Source organism: Marmota monax, unplaced genomic scaffold (assembly GCF_021218885.2).
Source record: "Marmota monax isolate L192 unplaced genomic scaffold, Marmota_monax_Labrador192_F-V1.1 WCK01_AAM20220418_F8-fsc00066, whole genome shotgun sequence".
Taxonomy (NCBI): Eukaryota; Metazoa; Chordata; class Mammalia; order Rodentia; family Sciuridae; genus Marmota; species Marmota monax.
Genome location: NW_026692805.1, coordinates 4,913,382 through 4,936,234, shown reverse-complemented (window position 1 = coordinate 4,936,234; position 22,853 = coordinate 4,913,382). Strand labels below are relative to the sequence as shown.

The window sequence follows — 22,853 nt, the reverse complement described above, 5'->3', positions numbered from 1 at the left end:
GTTTTTGCCAGATTGCTTTTTGAAGTTGTAAATGCTCTGAAATAGCTTTATAAGCAGTATGTGTTCCTCAGACTGTTCCTTGGTAGAATTCATTTATGAAACGGATCTTTCCTTTTTCTCTATTTTGACTATATGAAGTATACGTAACTCTTTGGCCGCTTTCTCTGCTTTTTATTTTATCCTCCTCCCCTTATGATAATTAGTCTTTTAGATGTCCCACTTTTTTTGAAATACTGTTTTGTAAAATCAGCATCCATTTCATCATCTTCAAATGTATTTACATGGAGTTGAGTAAAACAATTATTTTAATCTTCCATATACTAGTGGTTTTCAAACTTTTTGTCAGAAGATCCCTTTAAATTCTTTTGAGTATTTCTACGAACCTTTGTATAGGTTATGTTTATAGATACTTTATGTGAGAGATTAAAATGAGAAATCTTGAATAATAATTCTTTTTATAATAACCTATTACAAATTAATACAAATAACTTTTTATGAAGGAAAAAAATCTTGCATTTTCTAAGAAAAACATCTCCATGAGAAGAGAGGCATTGTTTTTTATTTTTGCAAATCTTTAGTATTTGACATAATGGAAGATGGTAGAATTCTCTGCTGTTCTTCTCTGCTTGAAGTCTTTTGTAACGTACTCTTTTGGTTAAAGTGTAAGAAAATAATCCTCCCTTACACAGTATAATTATGCCTGTTTTCCTGTTACACCAAAACTCTACAAATGTTAATTTCCTAAAGGTTGTTTTCAGTGAAGACTGAAAAACTTATTAAACTTTTGTATTCAGTTACATTAAAAACCATTAGTCTTTATTGCATTTGAGTGGATTTTTAACCTGTGCATAATTTTATAGTATTTTGTTGGGCATTTGGAAATACTGGTTCATTGAGTTGCTCATTTTCCAATGTATACACATTTTATCTTGTACAAAGAATCACAAAAGCCATTACATTTTGGGAAATTATCAAACTCATAATTGCAGATATGCCGTGTTCTCCAAAATCCTATTTAAAGTTTAATTGGGGTGTGTGTGTGTGTTTAAAAAAAAAAAACCCACATAATGTTATGTTTGCCACCTTAACCATTTAAGTGTATAGTAGTGCATGCGGTTATGTAATGTATCTCTAGGACTTTTTCATCTTATAGCATTGATTCTCTTCCCACTAAATTCTAACCCTTTTACCCTCTTCTTCATTCCTTGGTGAGCACTTTTCTATATTTTAGATACTTCATATGAGTAGATACATGCCGTATTTGTATGTTTTGGAACTTGTTTATTTCACTTAGCCTCATGGTTTTGGGATTTATCCATGTTGTTGAAAGTTTTAAGTTTTTATTATCAACAAATACTAGGATTTGTTCTCTTTGAGGTTACAGGCTCACTTCATGAAGTGGAAATACAGTAATTGAAGCATTTTTCATAGTAGCATGCCAGTAGATGATATCCTAAGACTGTAAAATAAATTTACAAATAAAAATAAGTCATTTTAAAATCTCAAGATTTCCACATATTATAAAATAAGAATGTAACAAAATTGTGCCTTAGTAAGCACCAAATAGATCTATTATGTCAATATCATTAAGTGCAAATGAATAATACTAATCTGTTGAAATGAAAAAATACCCAGATTGAAACATAAAGAAAACCCCAATTAAATAGTATATATAAAAGAAACACCTAAAACTATTCAGAAAAGTTAAAACAACAAAAAACAATAAGGACATGTCAAGATATAGAAAGTAAAGGAGGAATAGGAATCTTAATTGCAGACAAAGTTCTAAAGTCTAGAAAGAAAAGCATAAAACATCACAGAGGTGAGCACTTTAAAATGAAAGAGCATTATACTAAATTGACAATCAAGATCTAATCATAAGGAATAATCATTTACCAACTAAAGCAGCATCAACAATCATAAGCACAATCTATGGAAAATAATGGAAAAATAGAGTAGTAATTAATTTTTATTTCACTCCTCTTAACCCATGATGTTCAAATAGATACAAAAAGTAGTAAAATAATGAAGTAGGTCTAATTGATAGTATTAAATTCTACATTCTGAAAATGGAAAATAAACCCTTTTGAGTGCATATGAAGTTTTTACAAAACTGACCATGTTTCTCTATAAGGAAGCCCTAATAAATTCTTAATGTTGATGAATTTAAACACTTATTTTACCCTTCCAGCAACTGAATTTCCTTATAAGCTAATTTTAAATTATTTTTCTATTTATAAACATACATGCTGTTTTAAAAGTAGTTTGCTAGGTTTGCAATAGATAAAATAAGTGAAACACTGTTTACAACTCCAGTGGGTGAGACATTTAAGTAAAAGTCTCTAATACAGAATTAAAGATGTTGAAGGCGGAAGTTGAGTGGTAAAATAACATTGATCAGCTTTAAAGTTCAAGATAAGAACAATGGTAATAGCCTATTCAGTATAAGTCTTACTTGAGTACTAGATATGGGTCTATTTCTAGAAAAGCTTCAGATATACCAAACTCTTAATGTTGGTTACCTTTGAAATGTGTATTGAAGAAACAGAGGTCTTTTCCTTTATACATGTCTATATTCAGAGTTTTTGCATAGCTGTGTTATCTTTGTAGTTTAGGATATTTTAAAAATCTCAAAAAGAATTGAACAACAGCAGATGAGGTAGAGAGGGAAGATGGGAGGGGAGGGGAGGGGGGATAGTAGGGGATAGGAAAGGTAGCAGAATACAACAGTCACTAATATGCCATTTTGTAAAAATGTGAATGTGTAACCGATGTGATTCTGCAATTTGTATTTGGGCTAAAAATGGGAGTTCATAACCCACTTGAGTCAAATGTATGAAAGATGATATGTCATGAGCTTTGTAATGTTTTGAACAACCAATAAAAAAAAATCTCAAAAATAAAATTTCAGTGATTAATCAAGGCATAATTTATTGTGTTTATAATGAACTAGTATCTACTGCCCCTTTAGGAAAAGAGAGATAACCAAGAAATATAAAAATAGTCTGTATCTGTAAAGAATTAAGTGAATAAGATACTAAATATGTCTGATTTTTAATTATATTAAAAAAGTTCTTATCAGGTATGATGTTCTAAGTTTGTGACTTAAAAAAAAGTAATGTCCTTGAACACAGTGTGCTGTTAATTAGATATTTTGGTCATAGTTGTTTTGATGATTTAAATTTCTGATCAAATTCATTTGTTTAGAGGCCTTTGTGATCAGGTTGAGACCATAAATGCTGTAAATTCTGTTAGCATTATATCCTCACTATTAGAATGTCAATAATGAATTTGTTTAGAAGAACCAGACATTGGTGCTTTAATTGGTCATTTTTGTAATTGCAGAAAGAACTGGTTGTCTTCTTGGGCAGTATTGCAGGGTTCATCTTTACTTTTTACCAAAACTCAAGGAAGTAGCACAAGTTGGGTAAGTTTTTCTCTCTACATTTGTGTGAATAGTGTTACGCCTGAATTTCAGTAAGTTACTTCCAAAGTTCTTCTAGTTACAGTAGATGCATATAAAACTAAATGAAGTTTTCTAGAAGTTGCATTTTGACTTGTAAGAGAAAGAAGAGGACTAATTAGAAAAGTCTAATTAGTTGTATTATTTAAATCAATGGATTCAGTTTTATCCATTATCTTTATCCATTTATCCAGCAGAAAGATGGTCTTGATAGAACAAAGATGTTTTTTGATTCCTTTGTAAGATTGTTAAACTTTTCTGTGTTTATGTCTCTACTTCAGATGTTTAGTCAGAAAATAAGCAGTAGTGTGGCAAGTCCCACCTTCTGTTGTGACCTGACCCTTGTACATCAGTCATTGACTTGGGTGTTAGTGTCTGTATAAAGTCAGCTAGCTTTTAGAAGAAAAAGAAATGTCACCTTTACTTTTGGGATTTGACTTTTTTTGTATATTTGAGTGTTTACTATTGTTATTACTCAGCTCATTGTTAATACAAATACTAAAAATAATAATTTGTGACATATAATTGCAAAAATTTTTTGAATGCTCAATGTGTATCAGCTGTTGTCCTGAAAAGATTTTGTGTATTTTATCCTCTTAACTCTGGGACAGCTCTGTTTTTGTTTTTGTTTTGTTTTGTTTTTCTCACGTCCCTCCATAGAAGAGAAAATGAGGTATCAAAAGATAAGTAACTTGCTTAAGGTTTTAAACTACTGTGGGCAGATTTGGGTTTAGAACTTTACTATTTTGTCTCCAGAGTCCATGCTCTGGATATTTCTAAAAATTTTCAGTAATTGAGTTTCAAGTGTTAAAATAAAATTTAAAATGAAAGTATTCTAAATATATTTGGTCTGCTGCATATCCTACCTTACCAACTTTTCATATAATTACTGAGTCTCTTTAAAATTGACACATGACCAATGGATCAGAAGGTGATAAAAGAGAAATCCATTTGTAAAATTCACTTGCATTTTTAATGCAACCATGTAGCATTGTTCTGAATCATGAATGCCATAGAGCATGCTAGTTCTCAGCTACTCTGACATGGCAACCTAAAAATACACATTGATCATGAGTGTGAATATTCTAGAATATTTCTTCTGTTTTGCTTTACTAACTCTCTATTTGGCCAGTACAGTAGAAATGAACTATATTAATACTTCCATATTAAAAGATTGAAATTTTGGTTTGATTTATCTTAAAGTAGATGAATAATTATATCTTTTTTCCGTTTTCTTCTGAGGTAAAGCATATGGTGCTTTTTTGTTTTTTAGTGCACTTCTAGAGGAATGTGTAATTATTTCTTCTTACCTGTGACTCAAATTTTGTTTGAAATTGAGTGGAGAAAATGGATGAAAGAAAAAGAATGAAGAGTTAGAGATTAATAAGTAAAAACAAAATACCTAAAACTGTGTAATTGTCACTTATTTGATAATTACTAATATTTAAAGATTGAAAGTTATGGTGTGTAAGATAAAGCAAGTTATGGTGTGTAGATAGAGCAGTGTGGTAAATGAGGCCTACCATTTTAGATAGGCAGGTTTGTTGTGATTTAAAGAATGAAAACTTCTTTTTAAATATAAAAATGCATAGTTAATATCTAGCACATAATCATTTATTCAGAACACTTGCATAAATAAAATATTTAAAGTTTTCATTCTAGAACTCCTTACAGAATTCAGAACTCCTAAACAGCATTAATGCTGATTAAGTTGCAAAATCTATCTTCTAAAGTTGTGTTACTGTGTTACCATATGGCAATAGTGAAACAAAGTTTAAAATTCACTAAGGTACACAATTTTGAAATTGTAGAATACTTTGTGAAATTTTATTAATATTGTTATATTATTTAAAATATAATTTCAGGTAGACATAATTAAATAAAACACAGCTACACTATTTTTTATAATCTCAATAAAGACAAAAAAGACTTAGGATATGGTAAAACACTTGGTTCTATAGTCAATTCTTAATTTTATTTTTATGGCTCATTTTTAAAACTCAGACTGCCTTGCTTTACCCATTCTCACATATCAAGGGAATGATAACTAAATGTTCTATAAAAGCCAAGTAATATTATTTGAATAAAAACTATATGAGTGTAGTCAGGCATTGGTGGCACACTCCTGTAATCCTGGCAATTCAGGAGGCTGAGGCAGTAGGATCACAAGTTCAAAGCCAGCCTCAGCAACTTAGCAAAGCCATAAGCAACTTAGTGAGACCCTGTCTCTAAATAAAATATAAAAAGGGCTGGGGATGTGGCTTAGTGGTTAAGTGCCCCTGGGTTCAATCCCTCGTAACACCACCCCCCGAAAAAAAAAGCAAGCCTAGGAGATCCACTTCAAGAAATAGCAGGTTCAAATCTTCTGCTCACTCTGGGACACATGTTCAATGATGAAATGCTGAGTAAAATCAGCCACATTGTTCAAAATTCTATGTTTTAACACTTAATGCTTTTTTTCAGAGAATGGATAGTTAGATTTGAGTAAATGAAACACACATCTCTTCCCTCCAGTTCTATTTCATAAGATAAATTTTATTCAGATGCTATATTACCCAAGAACTTTTCCTTCTCCTTTGGAATAGTTTTCTGAAAAATATGAAGTTACACCCCTGGTCATTTTATCAGTAAATAAGTTTATAGGTGTGTTTTTTCTCATGTCATTTCACTTCAGAAATGTAGGTGTGTGGTTTTTTTTTTTTTTTTTTTTTTTCAGACAGCAAGCATAAAAGTCTTCAGTGCTGTATTAAACTTGGGGGTTTATAAGTAAATAACATGTTTTCTGTCTTCAGTGCTTATATTGCAGTGGGGAAAATTGGCAAGTAAATAGTTATAACACAGAATATATTCTCCCTTTCAGTTATGGCTCATTATATCTCTTAAGAATTAAAAATCATCCCACAAATATCAGTAGTCACTCAAACATTCATTTATACACGCTTTCAAATTTCTAAAAATAGTTCCCTTTTTGGGCCAGGTAATTCTTTGTTATTGAGGGGCAGTCCTTTGTATTATAGGATATTTAATAGATGCCTAGCAGCCTCACCTTTACTTGTGAGAACTGAAATTATCTCCTGACATTGCCACATGTCACCCAAAGGACAAAATCACCTCTGACCTAGAGGAAGGATTAGGCAGGCTAGATAGTAAGACTACTTACTCACTCCCAAGAGATGATTTGGAAGGGGACCAAGGGAAATTGCTCATCCTGTCACCAGGAGGAAGCTCAGGGGTTTCTGAGCAGGCTGCTGAGCAAGATGGTAGGTGGACCAGATGTGAGTTCTTTCTATTACCCCTCAAGTATTCTGTTGTGAAGATAGGCTAACACATGCCTGTTGAAGATAAATCCTATAAAGCATGAATTTGTGCAATAACAAAGTCAGAAAATACTTTGAGATAAATTCTAGTGCTTCTGCAAAAATATTTGTAAGTTTTAGCTTGGCTCGTGCTGTGTCTGCTTATAGAATTGTGTTCTTGTCCCCTCTGATTCCATTATGCTTTTTTCTCTTGTGTGCCATTTGCCATTGTGCACTGTTATGACATCATTTTCTTCCCTTTCCCCATCAAGTCATTCTGCCAACAGGGCTCAGTCTCTGAGTTCTTGTTTTCGCTGCTTTCTTCTTGGAAAAACTCTGTCAAGCGTCGGCCTGCTGTTGCATATGTAAAGTCAGATCCTGTTTCAGCTGTCACTGTATGTGTTCTTGTTGCATACCCCTTGCCACAATAATTCTCTCCCCCCCTTCTTTCTTTTTTGTTTTTGTTTTTTGGCCATGAGTACATAGGTGGGGAGGTGCTTATAGTAAAATGGGACTAAATTCTGGAAAAGAATAATAAACAAAACATGTTGCCAACCATATCAGTCACATTTTTCTGGCATTCCATGTCCTGTCATTGTGTTTATGTTTAGTGGGTTGCTTATTTGTACTGTAGGTTATAGCTGAACATCTGCAAAGCATATGATGACAATAAATAATTGATTTTGCCATTTCTAAGTGTATTTTCAAAATTTTCATAACTTTTGAGATGTGTCATTTCTATTCAGGAAGTTCTCTGTGCTCATTACATGACTTCATGGTTAAATTCTTTTTGTTATTTCGCAAAACTGAGGATTAAACATAGGCCTCTCACATGCAAGGCAGGCACTCTGCCCACTGAGTTATATACTCAGCCCCTAAATGTTTTTCAAATGATTTTGAAAGCAATGTCTTTGTAGAAAACAGTTAAAATTTTGATTTTTATCATGGTTCCACTAATAATTTCACTTAAATTCTGAATTTTGTTATGTTTTATTAGAACAAATACATTATTTAAGTCCATACTGCTAGTTGAAAAGAAGTAAAAGGGAACAGTTGAAGCCTTACCTCTTCTTAAATGTGGAGCCACTAAATAGTTATTGGTATTTCAAATAGTGAATTAAGTTATCACAAGGTTGGTGGGTCAAATCTAATTCCAATGACAATTATGATTTGACTTGGAAACATTTTAGCAAATGAAATTTCTTATATCAAATATAGGAAATATTTGCAGTAACTCTTCATGACCTTTAAATTATCATTAAATAGCCATTAGAATAAAACATCCAACCTTTCAGTATTACAGGAATGCTATTTTCTATTTTTAATTAGCAGACTAAACAAAATTGTAAGTTAACAATGGCAACATACAGAATAAGTATAAAACACATTTTCTATTTGCTAATCTTTTCCTTATCTAGTTAACAAAATATAATAAATAGCTAAGCTCTTTTTCTTTTCAGACACATGTTAGCTATCTTCCCATTCTTTTCACAGTTTTCATTAAATTGCTTCTGGCTTTAGTTTATAATTTCTGACAAAAAAACTGAATAAAAGAAAGTAGAGCTTAGGATTTTCTGTTTTCATAAAATATTGTTAGTTTTTGACAGCATAAATAGTCAATAAGGAAATAACTCTTGAAAGCAAAAAAATTAGAATTAAAATTTTTATTAGGTGGAAAATGCACTTGATAACTGCCTGGTATTATTTGTACATGTATAAGAATATTTCTTTGCCTTTTTCAACATGTTATTTTACATAACCATATATAGTCTAGGATAAATTCTGAACTGCTGAGCCAGTAAATAGTTATTTGTCATTTTACAAATAATAGTATTATCTATTATTCTTCTTTAGAAGCTGTTACAATTGATATCACACTAGCATATAAGTGTATATTAGTTTATAGCCTCACCAACATAATATTATTTTACCACTATAGTGAATTAAGAAAAGATTTCAGTGTGGCTTTATTTTATTTATTTATTTATTTATTTTATACCTTTTTATTATGGAAATTGAGCCAGTTCATACTTCTAGACATTTTTCAAAGCAGGAATTGTTATTTTATAATACAGAAAGAGAAGAATTCATGATAATCTTCTATTTGATTTATTAATAATGAAGTTGCTCTTAATTCTTTTTGAATACACACATATGCATAAGTATCACATAAAGGTTTTTCCTTTTTTCTAAAATGAAGTTTGGGAGTAATCAGTCCAAACCAGAGTTCACAGTGGATCTCAGAGGGGCAACCATTGAGATGGCATCAAAGGATAAATCCAGCAAAAAGAATGTATTTGAGGTAATATTTTTTCTTAGTATAAATCATATTTCACCCATAATAATTGGACATTCTGCTTTTGACTTATTTGAGGAAATAATCATTCATTATGCTAGTTAAAGCACATAGTTCAGTCAATTTGTACCATAATCTAAGGGGGGGAAAGTGGTGCAAAACTCAGCTTCACTTAAACAACTTACTGGGACTTGGACTATATATTACAAATCTTTTCCAGTACTTTTATCTTTCATCACTGATATACTGGTGGTTTTGTGAACTTTGAATTAAATGAATTTATTTAATTTGTTGAAAGCACTGACCATAATTTTCTCCCCCCACTTTTCTCTAAAGCTGAAAACTCGTCAAGGAACAGAATTGCTAATTCAGTCTGATAATGATGCTGTTATTAATGATTGGTTTAAAGTTCTTAGTAATACTATCAGTAATCAGGTATGTGATTGACTTATATAAAATTTTTATTGCAGAACTGTTTTTCTTTTGGTTTTACAATTGCTTATTGCATATCCAGATTCTAGTTTATATATGAAAAAACACTTTGTTTATTTTGACAGAGGTGGGAAAGACAATGGTCACTTTAGCAATCTCAGGTACTGGTGATGTCAATGATTTAAAATTGTCATTTATATAATGTTTGCTGCCAGTGTATTTGAAATAATGTTTATGTTAGGCATTGGTCCAGAAAGAAATGGTTTAAGAAGGGACAAATAGTGCCTAGTACTAGTATTTATTTAATGACTGCACAAATTGGAAATTTTGATGGAAAGAGATCCAAGACAAAATTGTGAAATGAATACGACTGTTGTTTCTTTATTAGCTCTTTTTCTCTAGTAACACCTCTTTCATTTTTCAGCTCTTTCCCTTCTGAAGATGTTCAGTACTCTCAGGTTTTCTTATTTTTATAATAACCAAAAAAAATCTCAAATTTGTACTCTTGAAGCTATATGCTAGGTAAGAAAAAAAAGGAGCTGTACATCTTCAAATTATTCTTACCTTGCACCAAATGGAGACATAGTTCCTCATGAAGGATCATTTTTAGTGCCAGAAATGAAAAGTTATATTTATGGAAAGTAGAAGAGAACTTTTACCTCTTCTAGCACTTTAGTCATGAAGCTAGATATAAATACTTCCTTTGCAATTTGTAATATTATATGATATTTCTGAATCTTGTCCCTTCCTTTCCATTTATTCCTGAAACCATGGACAAACAGGTCTTAATATCTTTATACCACAAAAAGAATAGCCTTCTAAATAATTTTTACATTTAATCTCATCTTTTATTCTTAGTGCCATATAACAAATGAAACTGTCTGGTGTCATTTTTATAATCCTCTACTGGTAGAAACCTGTGAGTCCCGTTAAAATTCACCAGTATAAGCTCAGTCTTGTCTGTTCAGTTGTGCCTTCTACACGACACAATGTGAATTTTCAGCTGTAATCATAGTAATCTGTTCACTGTTCCTTGAAAGCATGTGCATGCATTCATTTAACAAATACATTAGTGCCTTGTGTACTGGGAATATACCAGCATACAGGCAGATACCATACCTTTCTCTGTGGGGGTTACTGTCAAAGACAAGAATACTAAAGACAGGTAACTGAAGTTAATATAATAAAGTGTGATAAATATTGTGTTAGTAAGGGTATACAAGATATTTAAAAAATGTAATTAGGGGCCAACCTAGTGTAGTAGGCAAGGCCTTGCAGGCCTTGTAGCCCTTGGTGTTTTGTTTATTTCTTCATTGAGGCCTGCAGGATCAGGAAATGCACCAAGTAAAGAGAAAGGAATATTTTTTACTGTAATATTTAAAAATACATACTGTTCCCACAAAGTGTCAAAAGATATTGATAACTACATGTAGCAAGAGATGTAGAAGAACTCTGCAGGAAGAATTATCACTGAGAGACATTGATGAAAACCCTAATTAAATGAAAAATATATCAAGTTCATAAACTAAAAGATTCAGTCACGTCAACATATAACTTTTTTTTCAAATGATTTATTTATTCATAGATTTTTAGATGTTTGAATCTTATTCAAAATCCCAATTGTTTCTCTGGTAGGTCTTGACAAAATTGTTCTCAAATTTACATAAAGATGCAAAGGGCTAAGAAACATCCAAGACACTCTTGAAAAAAAGTAAAAGGACTCACTGTGTCATATATCAAGATTTTATTGAGTTAGATTAACTAACAGAGCATCATATTCAGGCAGGGATAGACAAACAGACCTATGAAAAAGAATAAAGAGCTTAGACACAGACCCACATACCTATGGACACTTCCTGCCAGATCCAGCACTGAAGAACAGTGAGAAAGAATGAGCTCTTCAATAAATGTGCTGATACAAATGGATATCTAAGAATAAGCAGGAACCCTTTCTTACACTGTGCACAAAAGTAAACATCAATGGAGTAAAAACCTCAATATGGGAGGCAAAAGCAAGTTTTTAGCTTTGATAATTTAGTCTGGTTTTTTAACCTGTAAAAGTTACCTTGGTTAGGCTGTAGATGAGTTCTAGATTTTCTTTCATTTCCTAACATCTATGTGTTTGTTAGTATAAGTCTTACATTGCTGTAATACTATGGCCTCATACTGTTTTAGATAAGGTTGTCATATCCGTGAATGTAAGTCTTACCTGTTGTCAAGAGAATATAGCTGCATTATATTTTATCACCATAGACTGTAGCCTGTCCTCCTCCTAACTGCTGTTGGTGCCATTGATATGCAAATAGCCTCATCTTTAGTATATACCTATTTATCCTGTGAGTTATCAGCAATATTTTCTTGGTGTCCCCCCGCCCTTTCTTTTGGAAATCAAAATTAATGCCACGGCGGGGGTGGGGGAGATACTTTTAAGGATTTATCAAATATCTATCTTAAGTTATTCATACTGTACTAATTGTTTTCCTGAAATCACTAGTAAAGTCAATTACTTGTCATTCTGAGAATTTTGTTATTACACTAAAGTCATATCAGAGGTAATAAGTGTTTGGAAAACATCTAACCAATAGGTGATAGAAACTGATGAAGGAATTGAAGAGGAGGTACCAGATTCACCAGGAATAGAAAAGCAGGATAAAGAAAAAGACCAGAAGGATCTTAAAAAACTTCGTTGTAAGTTTTTTTTTTCTTATTAATGGTTTGAGTGAACTTGTTCTATTTAAATAAATGTCTATATAATGCTGAGTGCAACCTCTAATATTGGAAAACATTTCAAGATCAAGTAGTGGCAGCTCCGATGTTGTGTGCTTTTTCTTCTTGTTAATTCATTCATTGCCATTGTATGTCTCTCAATGGTATCATATTAATTTAAGATATTGTTATACTTTATTATAGTACACTTCTGTTGAATCTTCTAGGAAACTGAACTTTACTGACTTAAAAATATATAGTTACTTGGTGGCTAGGGTGTGGCTCAGCAGTAAAGCGCTTGCCTCCCATGTGTGAGGCACTGGGTTCGATCCTTAGTACCACATAAAAGTAAATAAACAAAATAAAGATACTGCATTCATGCTTAAAATACATATATATTCTTTAAGATTCCATATAGAATCTTCTACTTTAGGAAATTCAAAGTCATGGGATATGTGCCATAATTCCATTCCCACTAGACACAGGAAGCCATCTCTGGATTAGGTTATGTCTGTGCTTGTGCACAGGTGCACACACTCATTTCTCCATATCATACAGAAAGAACAAAACTTGAGCCAGAATTTTAAGAAAAGCACTTTCTAATGCTGACCCTTGTATGTTATTAAATAGGTCATTAAAAATCAAAACTACATGGAGATTTCATCTCAACACAGGTCAGAATGACAGTCATCAAAAACATAAACAATAATAAATGCTGGAGAGGATGTGGAGAAAAGAGAACACTGTTATTCTATTTGTGGGATTGTAAATTGGCATGACCACTATGGAAATCAGTATGGAGATTCTTTAAAAGACTAGGAATGGAGTAACCATATAACCCCCACCTGTACCTCTCCTCAGCATTTATCCTAAAGAATTAAGATCATCATACTACAGTGCATACCCATGCTTATAGCAGCACAGTTCACAATAGCCAAACTATGGAACCAGCATAGGTGTCCATCAGCAGATGAAGGGGTAAAGAAAATGTGACATATATATGCATATGCACAATGGTGTTTTGTGTAAAGAAGCTGTAAAGAAGAATGAAATCATGTCATTTGCAGGAAAATGGATGGAACTTGAGAATATTATGTTAAGTGAGTGAAATAAACCAAACCCAAAAGGTCAAGGATAGTATATATAGAAGCTAGAGAAGAAAAGGGGAAAGGAAGGTGGGGATGGGGGCGGGGAGGAGGTGTCTCATGAAAATCAAAGGGAGCTTTCTCCAAATGTTCCTATTTTCAAATTTTTGTTGTCCTAACTGATACATTAGCACCAAGGTAATGGAGAACATTTTCTGGGTACTCTTGTTCTTTGAGTACAAATAATCATGATGAGAGTTAGCTTAAAGTATGAATATCTATATTATCCAGATTCCTAATTTTTGTTTGTCTTATATTTTATGGATTTGTGTGTGTAGATATTTCATCTTCCAAACCTATTAGTGAGTCAAAAAAGATCAGTAGAGTCATTTATGAATTAACAAGTATAAATTAGAATAACAGAGATGTTATAGCATCTATACATATCAGGCCCTTTTCATTGAGATCAATTTTTAGTGATAAAAAGGAGAAGTTTTTCTTAAAATTGCGTCTGTGTTAATTTGATTTTTCACATTACTTAAACTATGTAAAAGATAGAATAATTGAATTTGTATTGTGTTTTTGACATGTGAAGTTATGTTTTGAATGCTCTGTGGAAAGATTTTCTGAAGTTTGTTATCTTATGAAATGTTTAATATCTGTTTGTCTTAAGCCATGAAAGTATCTAGCATAGATTCTTCAGAACAGAAAAAAACCAAGAAGAACTTAAAGAAGTTTCTTACACGACGCCCCACTTTGCAAGCTGTTCGTGAAAAAGGTTATATTAAAGGTAGGTATGGGAAGTATTTATAATAATGAATGTTGGTCAAAATCAGAAGTGAGCCATGCATAGTGTCACCGCCTGTAATCCCAGCACCTCTGGAGACTGAGGCAGGAGGGTCACAAGTTCAAAGCTGTCTCATCAACTCATTGGGATCCTGTCTCTATATAAAATATAAAAAAGGAGCTGGGAGTGTGACTCAGTGGTTAAGCACCCCTGGGTTCAATCCCCAGTAGCAAAATGAAAAAAAAAAAAATTTTTGGAAATGAGACATTTCAAATTAAAAACTAAAATTTCCAAGCAGGAAAAATGTTTTCATTCTTTTAATTTGTAGTTTTCAAGTGCAACGATTAAAAAATATTTGAGTAATTAAAGTTGATTTTTTTTTAAAGAGAGAATGAATCTTTTTTCTTTTTTGTAGATGGACACAACACAATGCCTTTATTTTTATGTGGTGCTGAGAATCTAACCCCGGTCCCACCCATCCTAGGCGAGCGCTCTACCGCTAAGCCACAATTCCAGCCCCATAAAGTTGATTTTTCAAACATACTTGTAAAGTTTACCTTAAAACATTGAACAGACACAAATGAGAAACTAAATTTTTAGAAACCCTGTATCAGGAGCAATGCAGTTGCAATGTGTGGCCCCTACTTAGAAGTTATAACATTGAAGAGCTTTGGTTTTGAAACGTGAAGACCAGAAATTAGAAATTTTGAGTAAATAGTCACTAACAAAGTAGGAAGAAAACAAACAAGTTTTTTTGTTTGTCTTTGTTGTTTGTCTTCCATTCTCATAACAATTCTCATAACACCTTTAAAAAACAAAGCCTGACAAGTAAGTTAATAGAAAGAGCTGTTAGTTTGTTTATCAGGCCCTTTTCATTGAGAAATATGAACCATTGTCACTTTATGGTTGTTATTCATCCCTTCAAATATTTTGTTTGTTTTCCCGAATGTTCAGCACTAATGTGGAATTTCTAAGCTTTTAGGGTAAAAGATAAACAGCTTTTGAAATGTATTTTTTGGAATCACATGTTGGATATGCATATGCATGTTTTGATAGTTAACAAATATTTGAATATTTTAAAAAGAGGCATGAGACTGGGTGCTTTGATACCTATGGGTGTTTAAGAACTACAAGTTCTTCCCCTCAGAGAACTTACACTCAAATGTGAGGTGGACAGGATTATTTGAAATGGTGATGAATACTGTGAAATTAACATAATAATAAAAGAAAGTGAGTGAAATTGGTTTATCTTAGATAAAAGGGTGATATTTTAGCTTGAGATCAGGAGTAAAGAGAAGGAGCCAAATAAATAGGGAAGCAGCAGTAGGAGGAGGTGGCGGGGGTGGGGTGGGTGGATAGGGGTACTGGTTCTATGCAAAAGGAATAGAAAATATAAAGACTTTCCGGCAAGAATGGGTTGTGGTGTTAATGGAATTTAGTGAAGAAGCATTATTTGAAGTGAAATTAAGGAAGTAGGCAGGGTACCTGTCTATATCAAATAAGGCCCAGGTCTTGGTAAGTGATGTTTGGGGTACACTGGGTATGTTCCATTGCACTCTGAATAGTTTAGCGATCTTCTGGACTAAATTTTATCAAGAGTTCATCTTAAAAATAAATCTCTTTCAGATCAGGTGTTTGGATCCAATCTTGCTAATCTGTGTCAGAGAGAGAATGGAACAGTGCCAAAGTTTGTGAAGTTATGTATTGAACATGTTGAAGAACACGGTAAGAGAATGATTTTCTTTCTTTTTTTTTTTTTTTCACATGAAGCACATGAACTCATTGTTTCATCATCAAAATCCCTAGGATGTTTATGATTTTGTGTCAGGTAACCAAAAGCTCCTTATGGTCCTAAGATGTTAAGAAATGCATTTTGTTTAAAAAGCACTTACATACTGGCACCTGTTTCAGATTTGGACCTCTGCAGGCATCTATTGAATGCTTAATATGTTGAGATTAATTAAGTATATGTCATTCTTTGAAGCCTCTTTGGAGTTGCCATTTGCTAAAAACGAAGAAGATTGTGATTGTGAAACTAAGTAATGATGTGGCAGTGTTAAAGATCTGAGGAGATTATATTTACTGTTTCTTCTGTTTTATAATAATGAGATGACATTTAAAAACTGTTAAATCAACTATGAAGTAATTAAATGACATTGTGTCATTTCCTGAAAATAAGACAAACTGATTTAACATTTATAGTATTTATGCTGGTTTTATATGAGTTCGAAGTATATTGATAGTATAATCACATTAACTTTATCTGTATATGATCAGAAACATTTTGTACAGTTAAAACACTTGTGTAATTTGATTTGTAGCTTTTGCTGGTTGTCTTGTCCTTGTCTCATTGACTGTTCTTGTCAACATGATGAGAGAGACCCCACAGTACTTGCCTTTATTTTAAACTAAGTGAATATAGCACATTGGCTAATATGCTTTGTTAAACATGTTATATAGCATTATCATTTAATGAATACCTGAAAGTTAATTTTGTGAATTTTAAATGATTCTGTTCATATATAAAAGAAAATGATTCAACAACTATATATAATCTGAACTCAATCTTGGACATTTCTTCTGTGTTATCAGTGGCTTCTGTTGTTGAAGCATCTTGGTTTGTTTGGGACACTTTATTCTCTTGTTTTTTCATGTTAGTGTGTTTTCCCATCTAAAAGTACGAATCTAAGGCAGAATAAACCTGAAGGTTTCCAGCGCTTCACCTTTACTGGTGAGACCAATATCAACAGCACCCAGTGTACACAACATACAGCCTTAAACCTAATAGCTCCCACTAGAGTGTCTACTGCTTTCTCGCCTTAAACCAAAATGATAAGTTCAGTAACTATCTATAGTACAAACAGAATATTTGTTAAACGATTTACAATTTCAAATGGTGGATGAGAGGACAGAGGGAGTGTAGTATGCAATATGCACAAGGGAGGAAGAAAGAAGCTAGAAGTAAAAATTCTCAGGAAGAGTAGAAGAGGAACCGACAGATTGGCTGTTGGTTGGAGCTACATCAATGTTTATAACAGCTCAATTCTCAATAGCTAGACTATGGAACCAACCTAGGTATCCCTCAATAAATGAATGGATAAAGAAAATGTGGTATATATACTCAATGGAATATTACTCAGCTTTAAAGAAGAGTAAAATTAGGGCATTTGCCAGTAAATGGTTGGAGTTGGAGAATACCAATGTAAGCGAAATAAGCCAATCCCACAAAATCAAAGGCCGGATGTTTTCTCTAATGTGTGGATCCTAATTCACACTAAGGCAGGGGGCACTAGGGAAGAATAGTGTTACCTTAGATTAGGTAGCAGAAAGTGACGCGAGGGGAGGAGAGGGGTGTGGGGATAGGAAAGATAGTAGAATGAAACAAACATTATTACTGTATGTATGTATATCTGTGACTACATGACCAATATGGTTCTGCAACATGTACACTCAAAAATGAGAAATTGTATTCCATCTATGTATATCAAAGTGCATAAATGCATTCTACTGTCATGTATAACTAATTAAAACAAAAAAATTTTAAAAAGAAAATAATAAACTATACAAAATGACCTATTGTTTCTGTAGAATATTGGTTTCATTATTAGCTTGTATTAACTTTATTATAAGCATTAAATATGACATACACTTTGAAGAGTGGTCTTTAGTATGTGTGTTTACATTATAATCATGTGCAAAAAAGTGAATGAGTTAATTTTAAATTATTTGGCTTCCTTTACTTTTTGAACTATCCCCAGGTGTTTGCAAAATTTTATCTTAAATTGTTAGTATTTGAAGCTTAGAGAGATGCTTCCTTTGAGCTAAGCCACATTCTACATGATAAACAAAGTAGAATTATTGCTGCTTATTAAACAGAATTCAGAATGAATCACCATCTTTCTCCCCTGCCCGAGTCTATAAAAAGTCATTTAGAGGAAGAGAGTATTTGTCCATTTGATTTTAAGCTGATGCTAATGAATAAGAATTTTAAAGCCAACCATGGTGGTATTCTGTAGTCCCACCTACTCCTGAAGCAGAAACAGGAGGATCACTTGAGTTCACAGGTTCGAGAGCAGCCTGTGCAACATTGTGAGACCCCCATCTGAGGGGAAAGGGAAAAAAAAAAAAAGACACACAAGCATCTTTAGAATAGGCAAATTCTTTATTTATTTGAGGATTGAACCCAGAGGTGCTTTACCATTGAGCTACATCCCCAGCCCTTTTTATTTTTTGAGACAGGGTCTTGCCTAGTTGCTTCTGGCCTAAGTTGCTGAGGCTGTCCTCAAACTGTGATCCTCTTGCCTTAGCCTCCTGAATTGTTAGAATTACAGGCATGTGACTTTATGCCTGGCAGCAAGTAAGTACTTTAAACATAAGTAATTAGTATTATTCCGTAGGTTTGGATGTTGACGGAATCTACAGAGTGAGTGGCAACCTTGCAGTAGTCCAGAAGCTGAGATTTGCAGTCAATCATGGTAAAAGATTTTATTCCATATTATATTCCAAAGCATCATTCATAATGTTTAGAATTGGTTTAAAGTAATTTTTTAAAATGTTTTCTTCCTACTATTTTTTAGATGAGAAATTGGACTTGAATGATAGTAAATGGGAAGACATTCATGTCATCACTGGAGCACTCAAAATGTTTTTTCGAGAATTACCAGAACCTCTTTTTACATTTAATCATTTTAATGATTTTGTTAATGCAATTAGTAAGTATATAATTTCAACTGAGTTTCTTTCTAGATTGTGAAAATCCTTTGCACAGATTAAGCTACCCCATTCTGTTTGTACAGTATTTTAAACGAGTTTTTTTTTTTAATGGATTATTGTTTTGCTCAAAAAATTTTAAATGTGACCACCAGGTGTCACTGTGTATTACCAAATCTGAGCTTCCAAAATAGGTCTTGCTTTCAGTTTCATAAGAATTTGCTGCAAAATATCTAGATGTTATCTCTTTTTCAGAACAAGAACCAAGACAGCGTGTTGCTGCTGTTAAGGACCTGATCAGACAGTTGCCAAAGCCAAATCAAGATACAATGCAGATTCTTTTTAGACACCTCAAAAGGTAAGAGAACGGCACAGTTAGAAGATATGGTATAGCCACACACAGGGTCAGACCCAGAATTGGATTACACCTATGCCATAGCTTTCTTAGTAACTTGGAAAAAAGATAATTCTTTTAGTGTAGTTCCTCATAGGTAAAATGATTTGGTATGAAGACTATATTAAAGTAGATACTTCATTTAAAGCATTTATATAATGCTTTGTGCATGGTAGGTATTTTAAAGTTGATAAATATGAAGGTGAGATTGATTATTAAGTGAGGTATATTATTATTACCCTAAAAGAAAACCATCATGGCTCAGGCTTACTACATAGTCCTTTAATAACTAATTTTGTTCATCTTATAAAAAGAACATTAGAATACTAAAATTATCTCAAATTTTTTTTTAAATAACATAAAACTGAGTTTTAATCTCTGTGCCCTCATGAAAGTTTTTTCCCATCAACCTAGGAGATAAATTATTGCCTGAATTATAACATATTTACATCTGTGTCCTATTTCAAAATTAAAGCTCCAGGCACAGTGACACACACCTGCAATCCAGCAACTCGAGAGGCTGAGGCAGGAAAATTGCAAGTTTGAGGAAAGCTTCAGCAATTTAGTGAGGCACTAACCAACTTAGTGAGACTCTGTTTCAAAATTTTTTAAAAAAAAATTTAGAAAGGGCTGGGATAATGGGATAATGGTTCACTGGGTTAAAGCACCCCTGGGTTAAATCTCCACTACCCAAAAAGCAAACAAAAAAGAAAAACTTGAACAAACACTTGAAGTTTGTTACAGTATGTATAATAATCCATTTCAGCTGTGTTATCCAAAAGCAAGCTTCATGTGACATTCACACTGAATTCTACTTGGTGAAATAGTTTGTGTGTCAACCTAGGAAATTGAGCATTATTTCTCTTTTTTAAATGTAGAGTGTTAGGTTTGTAATACAATTTGAAATTTTCCCCTCATATTTTAACAACTTTTCTTTTCCCCCTTAGAGTTATAGAAAATGGAGAAAAAAACCGGATGACCTATCAAAGTATAGCAATTGTTTTTGGTCCCACTCTGTTAAAGCCAGAGAAAGAGACTGGTAATATAGCAGTTCATACTGTGTACCAAAATCAGATTGTAGAATTAATTCTTCTAGAATTAAATTCCATCTTTGGACGTTGATTCTGTGGAAGACAACCTGTGGAATAGAAGCTGGATTCCATCAAATTTCACATCTTTATATACAATGTATTTTATTTTTGGACCAAGCAGTGACTCTTTGATTTTGCACTTTTTTGAGGGATCAGAAGGGAAGTGGTAGAGCGAAGATGCCTGTTAGACCCTCATGTTTGCTGCTTTGTTGCAAGGTGATATAACTGTGTGTAATTTTTGATTCATTTTATCTTGATTGTTTGCATTTAATACTCTGAATTTTAGTAAAAATGAAAACGTAGAATAACCAGTCAAATACACTGGATAATTTGGTAAGAAAAACTACATTTTTTTTCCCCTCGAACTGGATAATGTAGAATTTCTTCTCATGACCTTAAGTTCTTGACTTGGTAGAATAATACTTACTAGGGAGTTATTTTAAAGACACTCTTGGGCATTTAAAACAAAATGAAGTATATCCATTTTGAAACCTGTGTATTTCTTTTTCAGGGTTTCTGCATGCAGTGGCAGTCTAAATATTAAAATTAATTATAACCCAGATATAGTCCCTCCATGAAGGCTTGCTGTCTTTTCCTGTGTTGCACAGCATCCTTACTGGATATCTTAGTTACTTGTTTGGCAGCACACTAATATTGCTTAAAACACTGTGATATACTGGAGTTTCATTTAGCATAAATCAGTTCAGGTTATTTTGGACTGCCTCACCATACTGAATTGTAGCTAACAATCCTAATTATATCTAGTGCCATATTGAATTCTTGGTATGACCCTGTGGAAACAGACATTATTTGATGTAAATATAGGCTAAAGATTTAATGTCTTAGCTTATGTATATAATTGTGTTGTATAGTCTCAGAATACATGCTAACCCTACATTTGTAATCATAGGTAATCTTCTCTGTGAATATTAGGTTTCCTCCAGAAGTAGACCATTATTTGGGAACGATAACTGTGTGCACTTTTAGATCTTAATAACATTTACAGGCAGATCACTGTAATGCAAACGGTACTGGAAAAATACTGAAAAGACTTGCTAAATGGTAAATGCACTACAAGAGGATCCTTTTAGGTTATTTAATATGTACAGACTACATTAGAAAAATTTATTACAGAATTCTGACTCTCCAGTTTGAATAGTGGAAACTCATGTGTAAATTAGATGAATCTTGGTTGGAAAATAACATTGCTAAATTTGAGAATTTCTTTTTACATTACTAATGTAATTGATTTGTATAATAAAACAGGGTTTGGAAGGTTTTGTTACAGGGAGCATGGTCTGTTGAAAATTTTTTTAAATGTATTTTTCTAGATTAACTGCTGTATATGAAATGTCTAATAAAGAAAACTATAAGAGGTTTAGAGATTTTTCCATTGGAAATGTGCATTTCGGTTCTTAATTTTTTGTTTTTTTCTTTTGCTGACATACTCCTATACCTCATTTTTAAACAAATCAACTGAATCCAATATTTCCTGTGGCAAATATATTTTTTCTCATTTCATATCTTTCTATTCCTTACCATACCAGCACGTCCCCTTTCCCAACATATGCTTTTTATTATTCGTCATCATTATTTGAAAGTGGATCATTTGTGACCAAGATTCTTTTTCCTAGGATTGCATTTACAATTTACAGATTGCCTTCCTTGGGAACAAAAAAAAAAAATTTTTGTGTGATTTGTCTAAAAACCTCTCCCAAGTCATGTGATAAAAATATTGTATTTGTTTTTGTGATCTTGTTAAATGGATAACAAGGCAGATCGTTTGGGGTGGGAAGAAAAAAATCCCAAGTCAGAATGTTTATATTTGCTTACAGATGTTGTTAACAACACAGTGTGCTTTAGGACTGGTTTATATCTTGTTTGTATATTGAGAAAACAATTAGATGCAAATCTGTGATATTCTTTCTTTTCAGTGGTCATGAACATATCAAAGGTTAAAATGTCCTGTTTCTTGTTTCAGAGTATGTATGTGTATGTGAAGTCTTAAATGTTTTAATAGTCTACAGCTAATCATTTTATTGTGATATGTACAATGAGATCGGTGTCTTGTGTTTTCATCCTTTGTGAATTAAAAATTCTCAGTTGTTTTTGTAATAACAAATCTAGTAATATTTTGTCTTGACAGCTTGATTTTTTTTTAGTAGAAAATATATTAAAAGCTAAAAATAAAATTACCAGTGGGATTTCATTTACTAATAGGACTTCCTTCAGAATGTTATAAAAATAGTAGTTGGAAATAAAAAGCATATTGAAATGCACTTTTATATTTCCAGTTAGGAAAAAAATAGTTATTTAAATTTTATAGCAATAGAATTTTACTTTTTATTCTGGAGAATATAAATTAATTATGCAATGTATCTGAAAAACAGTGTTATGTTTTAGATAGAGGCAGGTCTATAAACAATCTGTTCCTTTATGAAAAAGACAGGTGGAATAATTCAGCCAAACTTCAGGGTTAAAGGAATATGGGCTATATGTGTGTTTAAAGCATTTACACCCACACCCACATTTACATATGTATGTAATGTGTGTATATTTATACCATTGCTTACATACAAGTGACAGCTCAGCA

At 32.5% G+C, this 22,853-nt stretch overlaps 1 protein-coding gene across 3 annotated transcripts in view; it reads left to right on the top strand.

Moving 5' to 3' along the window:
• Nucleotides 1–22,390, top strand: part of Arhgap12 (Rho GTPase activating protein 12) — a 111,612-nt gene extending 89,222 nt beyond the window's left edge. For all 3 annotated transcript variants that reach the window (XM_046448313.2, XM_046448312.2, XM_046448311.2), the window contains 10 exons: nucleotides 3,346–3,427; nucleotides 8,960–9,061; nucleotides 9,392–9,490; nucleotides 12,073–12,175; nucleotides 13,952–14,068; nucleotides 15,692–15,790; nucleotides 18,463–18,540; nucleotides 18,643–18,777; nucleotides 19,031–19,133; nucleotides 20,117–22,390. In XM_046448313.2, the coding sequence (XP_046304269.1) occupies nucleotides 3,346–3,427; nucleotides 8,960–9,061; nucleotides 9,392–9,490; nucleotides 12,073–12,175; nucleotides 13,952–14,068; nucleotides 15,692–15,790; nucleotides 18,463–18,540; nucleotides 18,643–18,777; nucleotides 19,031–19,133; nucleotides 20,117–20,291 (1,093 nt within the window). In that variant the 3' untranslated portion in view covers nucleotides 20,292–22,390. The remainder of the gene's footprint in view (nucleotides 1–3,345; nucleotides 3,428–8,959; nucleotides 9,062–9,391; nucleotides 9,491–12,072; nucleotides 12,176–13,951; nucleotides 14,069–15,691; nucleotides 15,791–18,462; nucleotides 18,541–18,642; nucleotides 18,778–19,030; nucleotides 19,134–20,116) is intronic.
• Nucleotides 22,391–22,853: the final 463 nt, after the last annotated feature.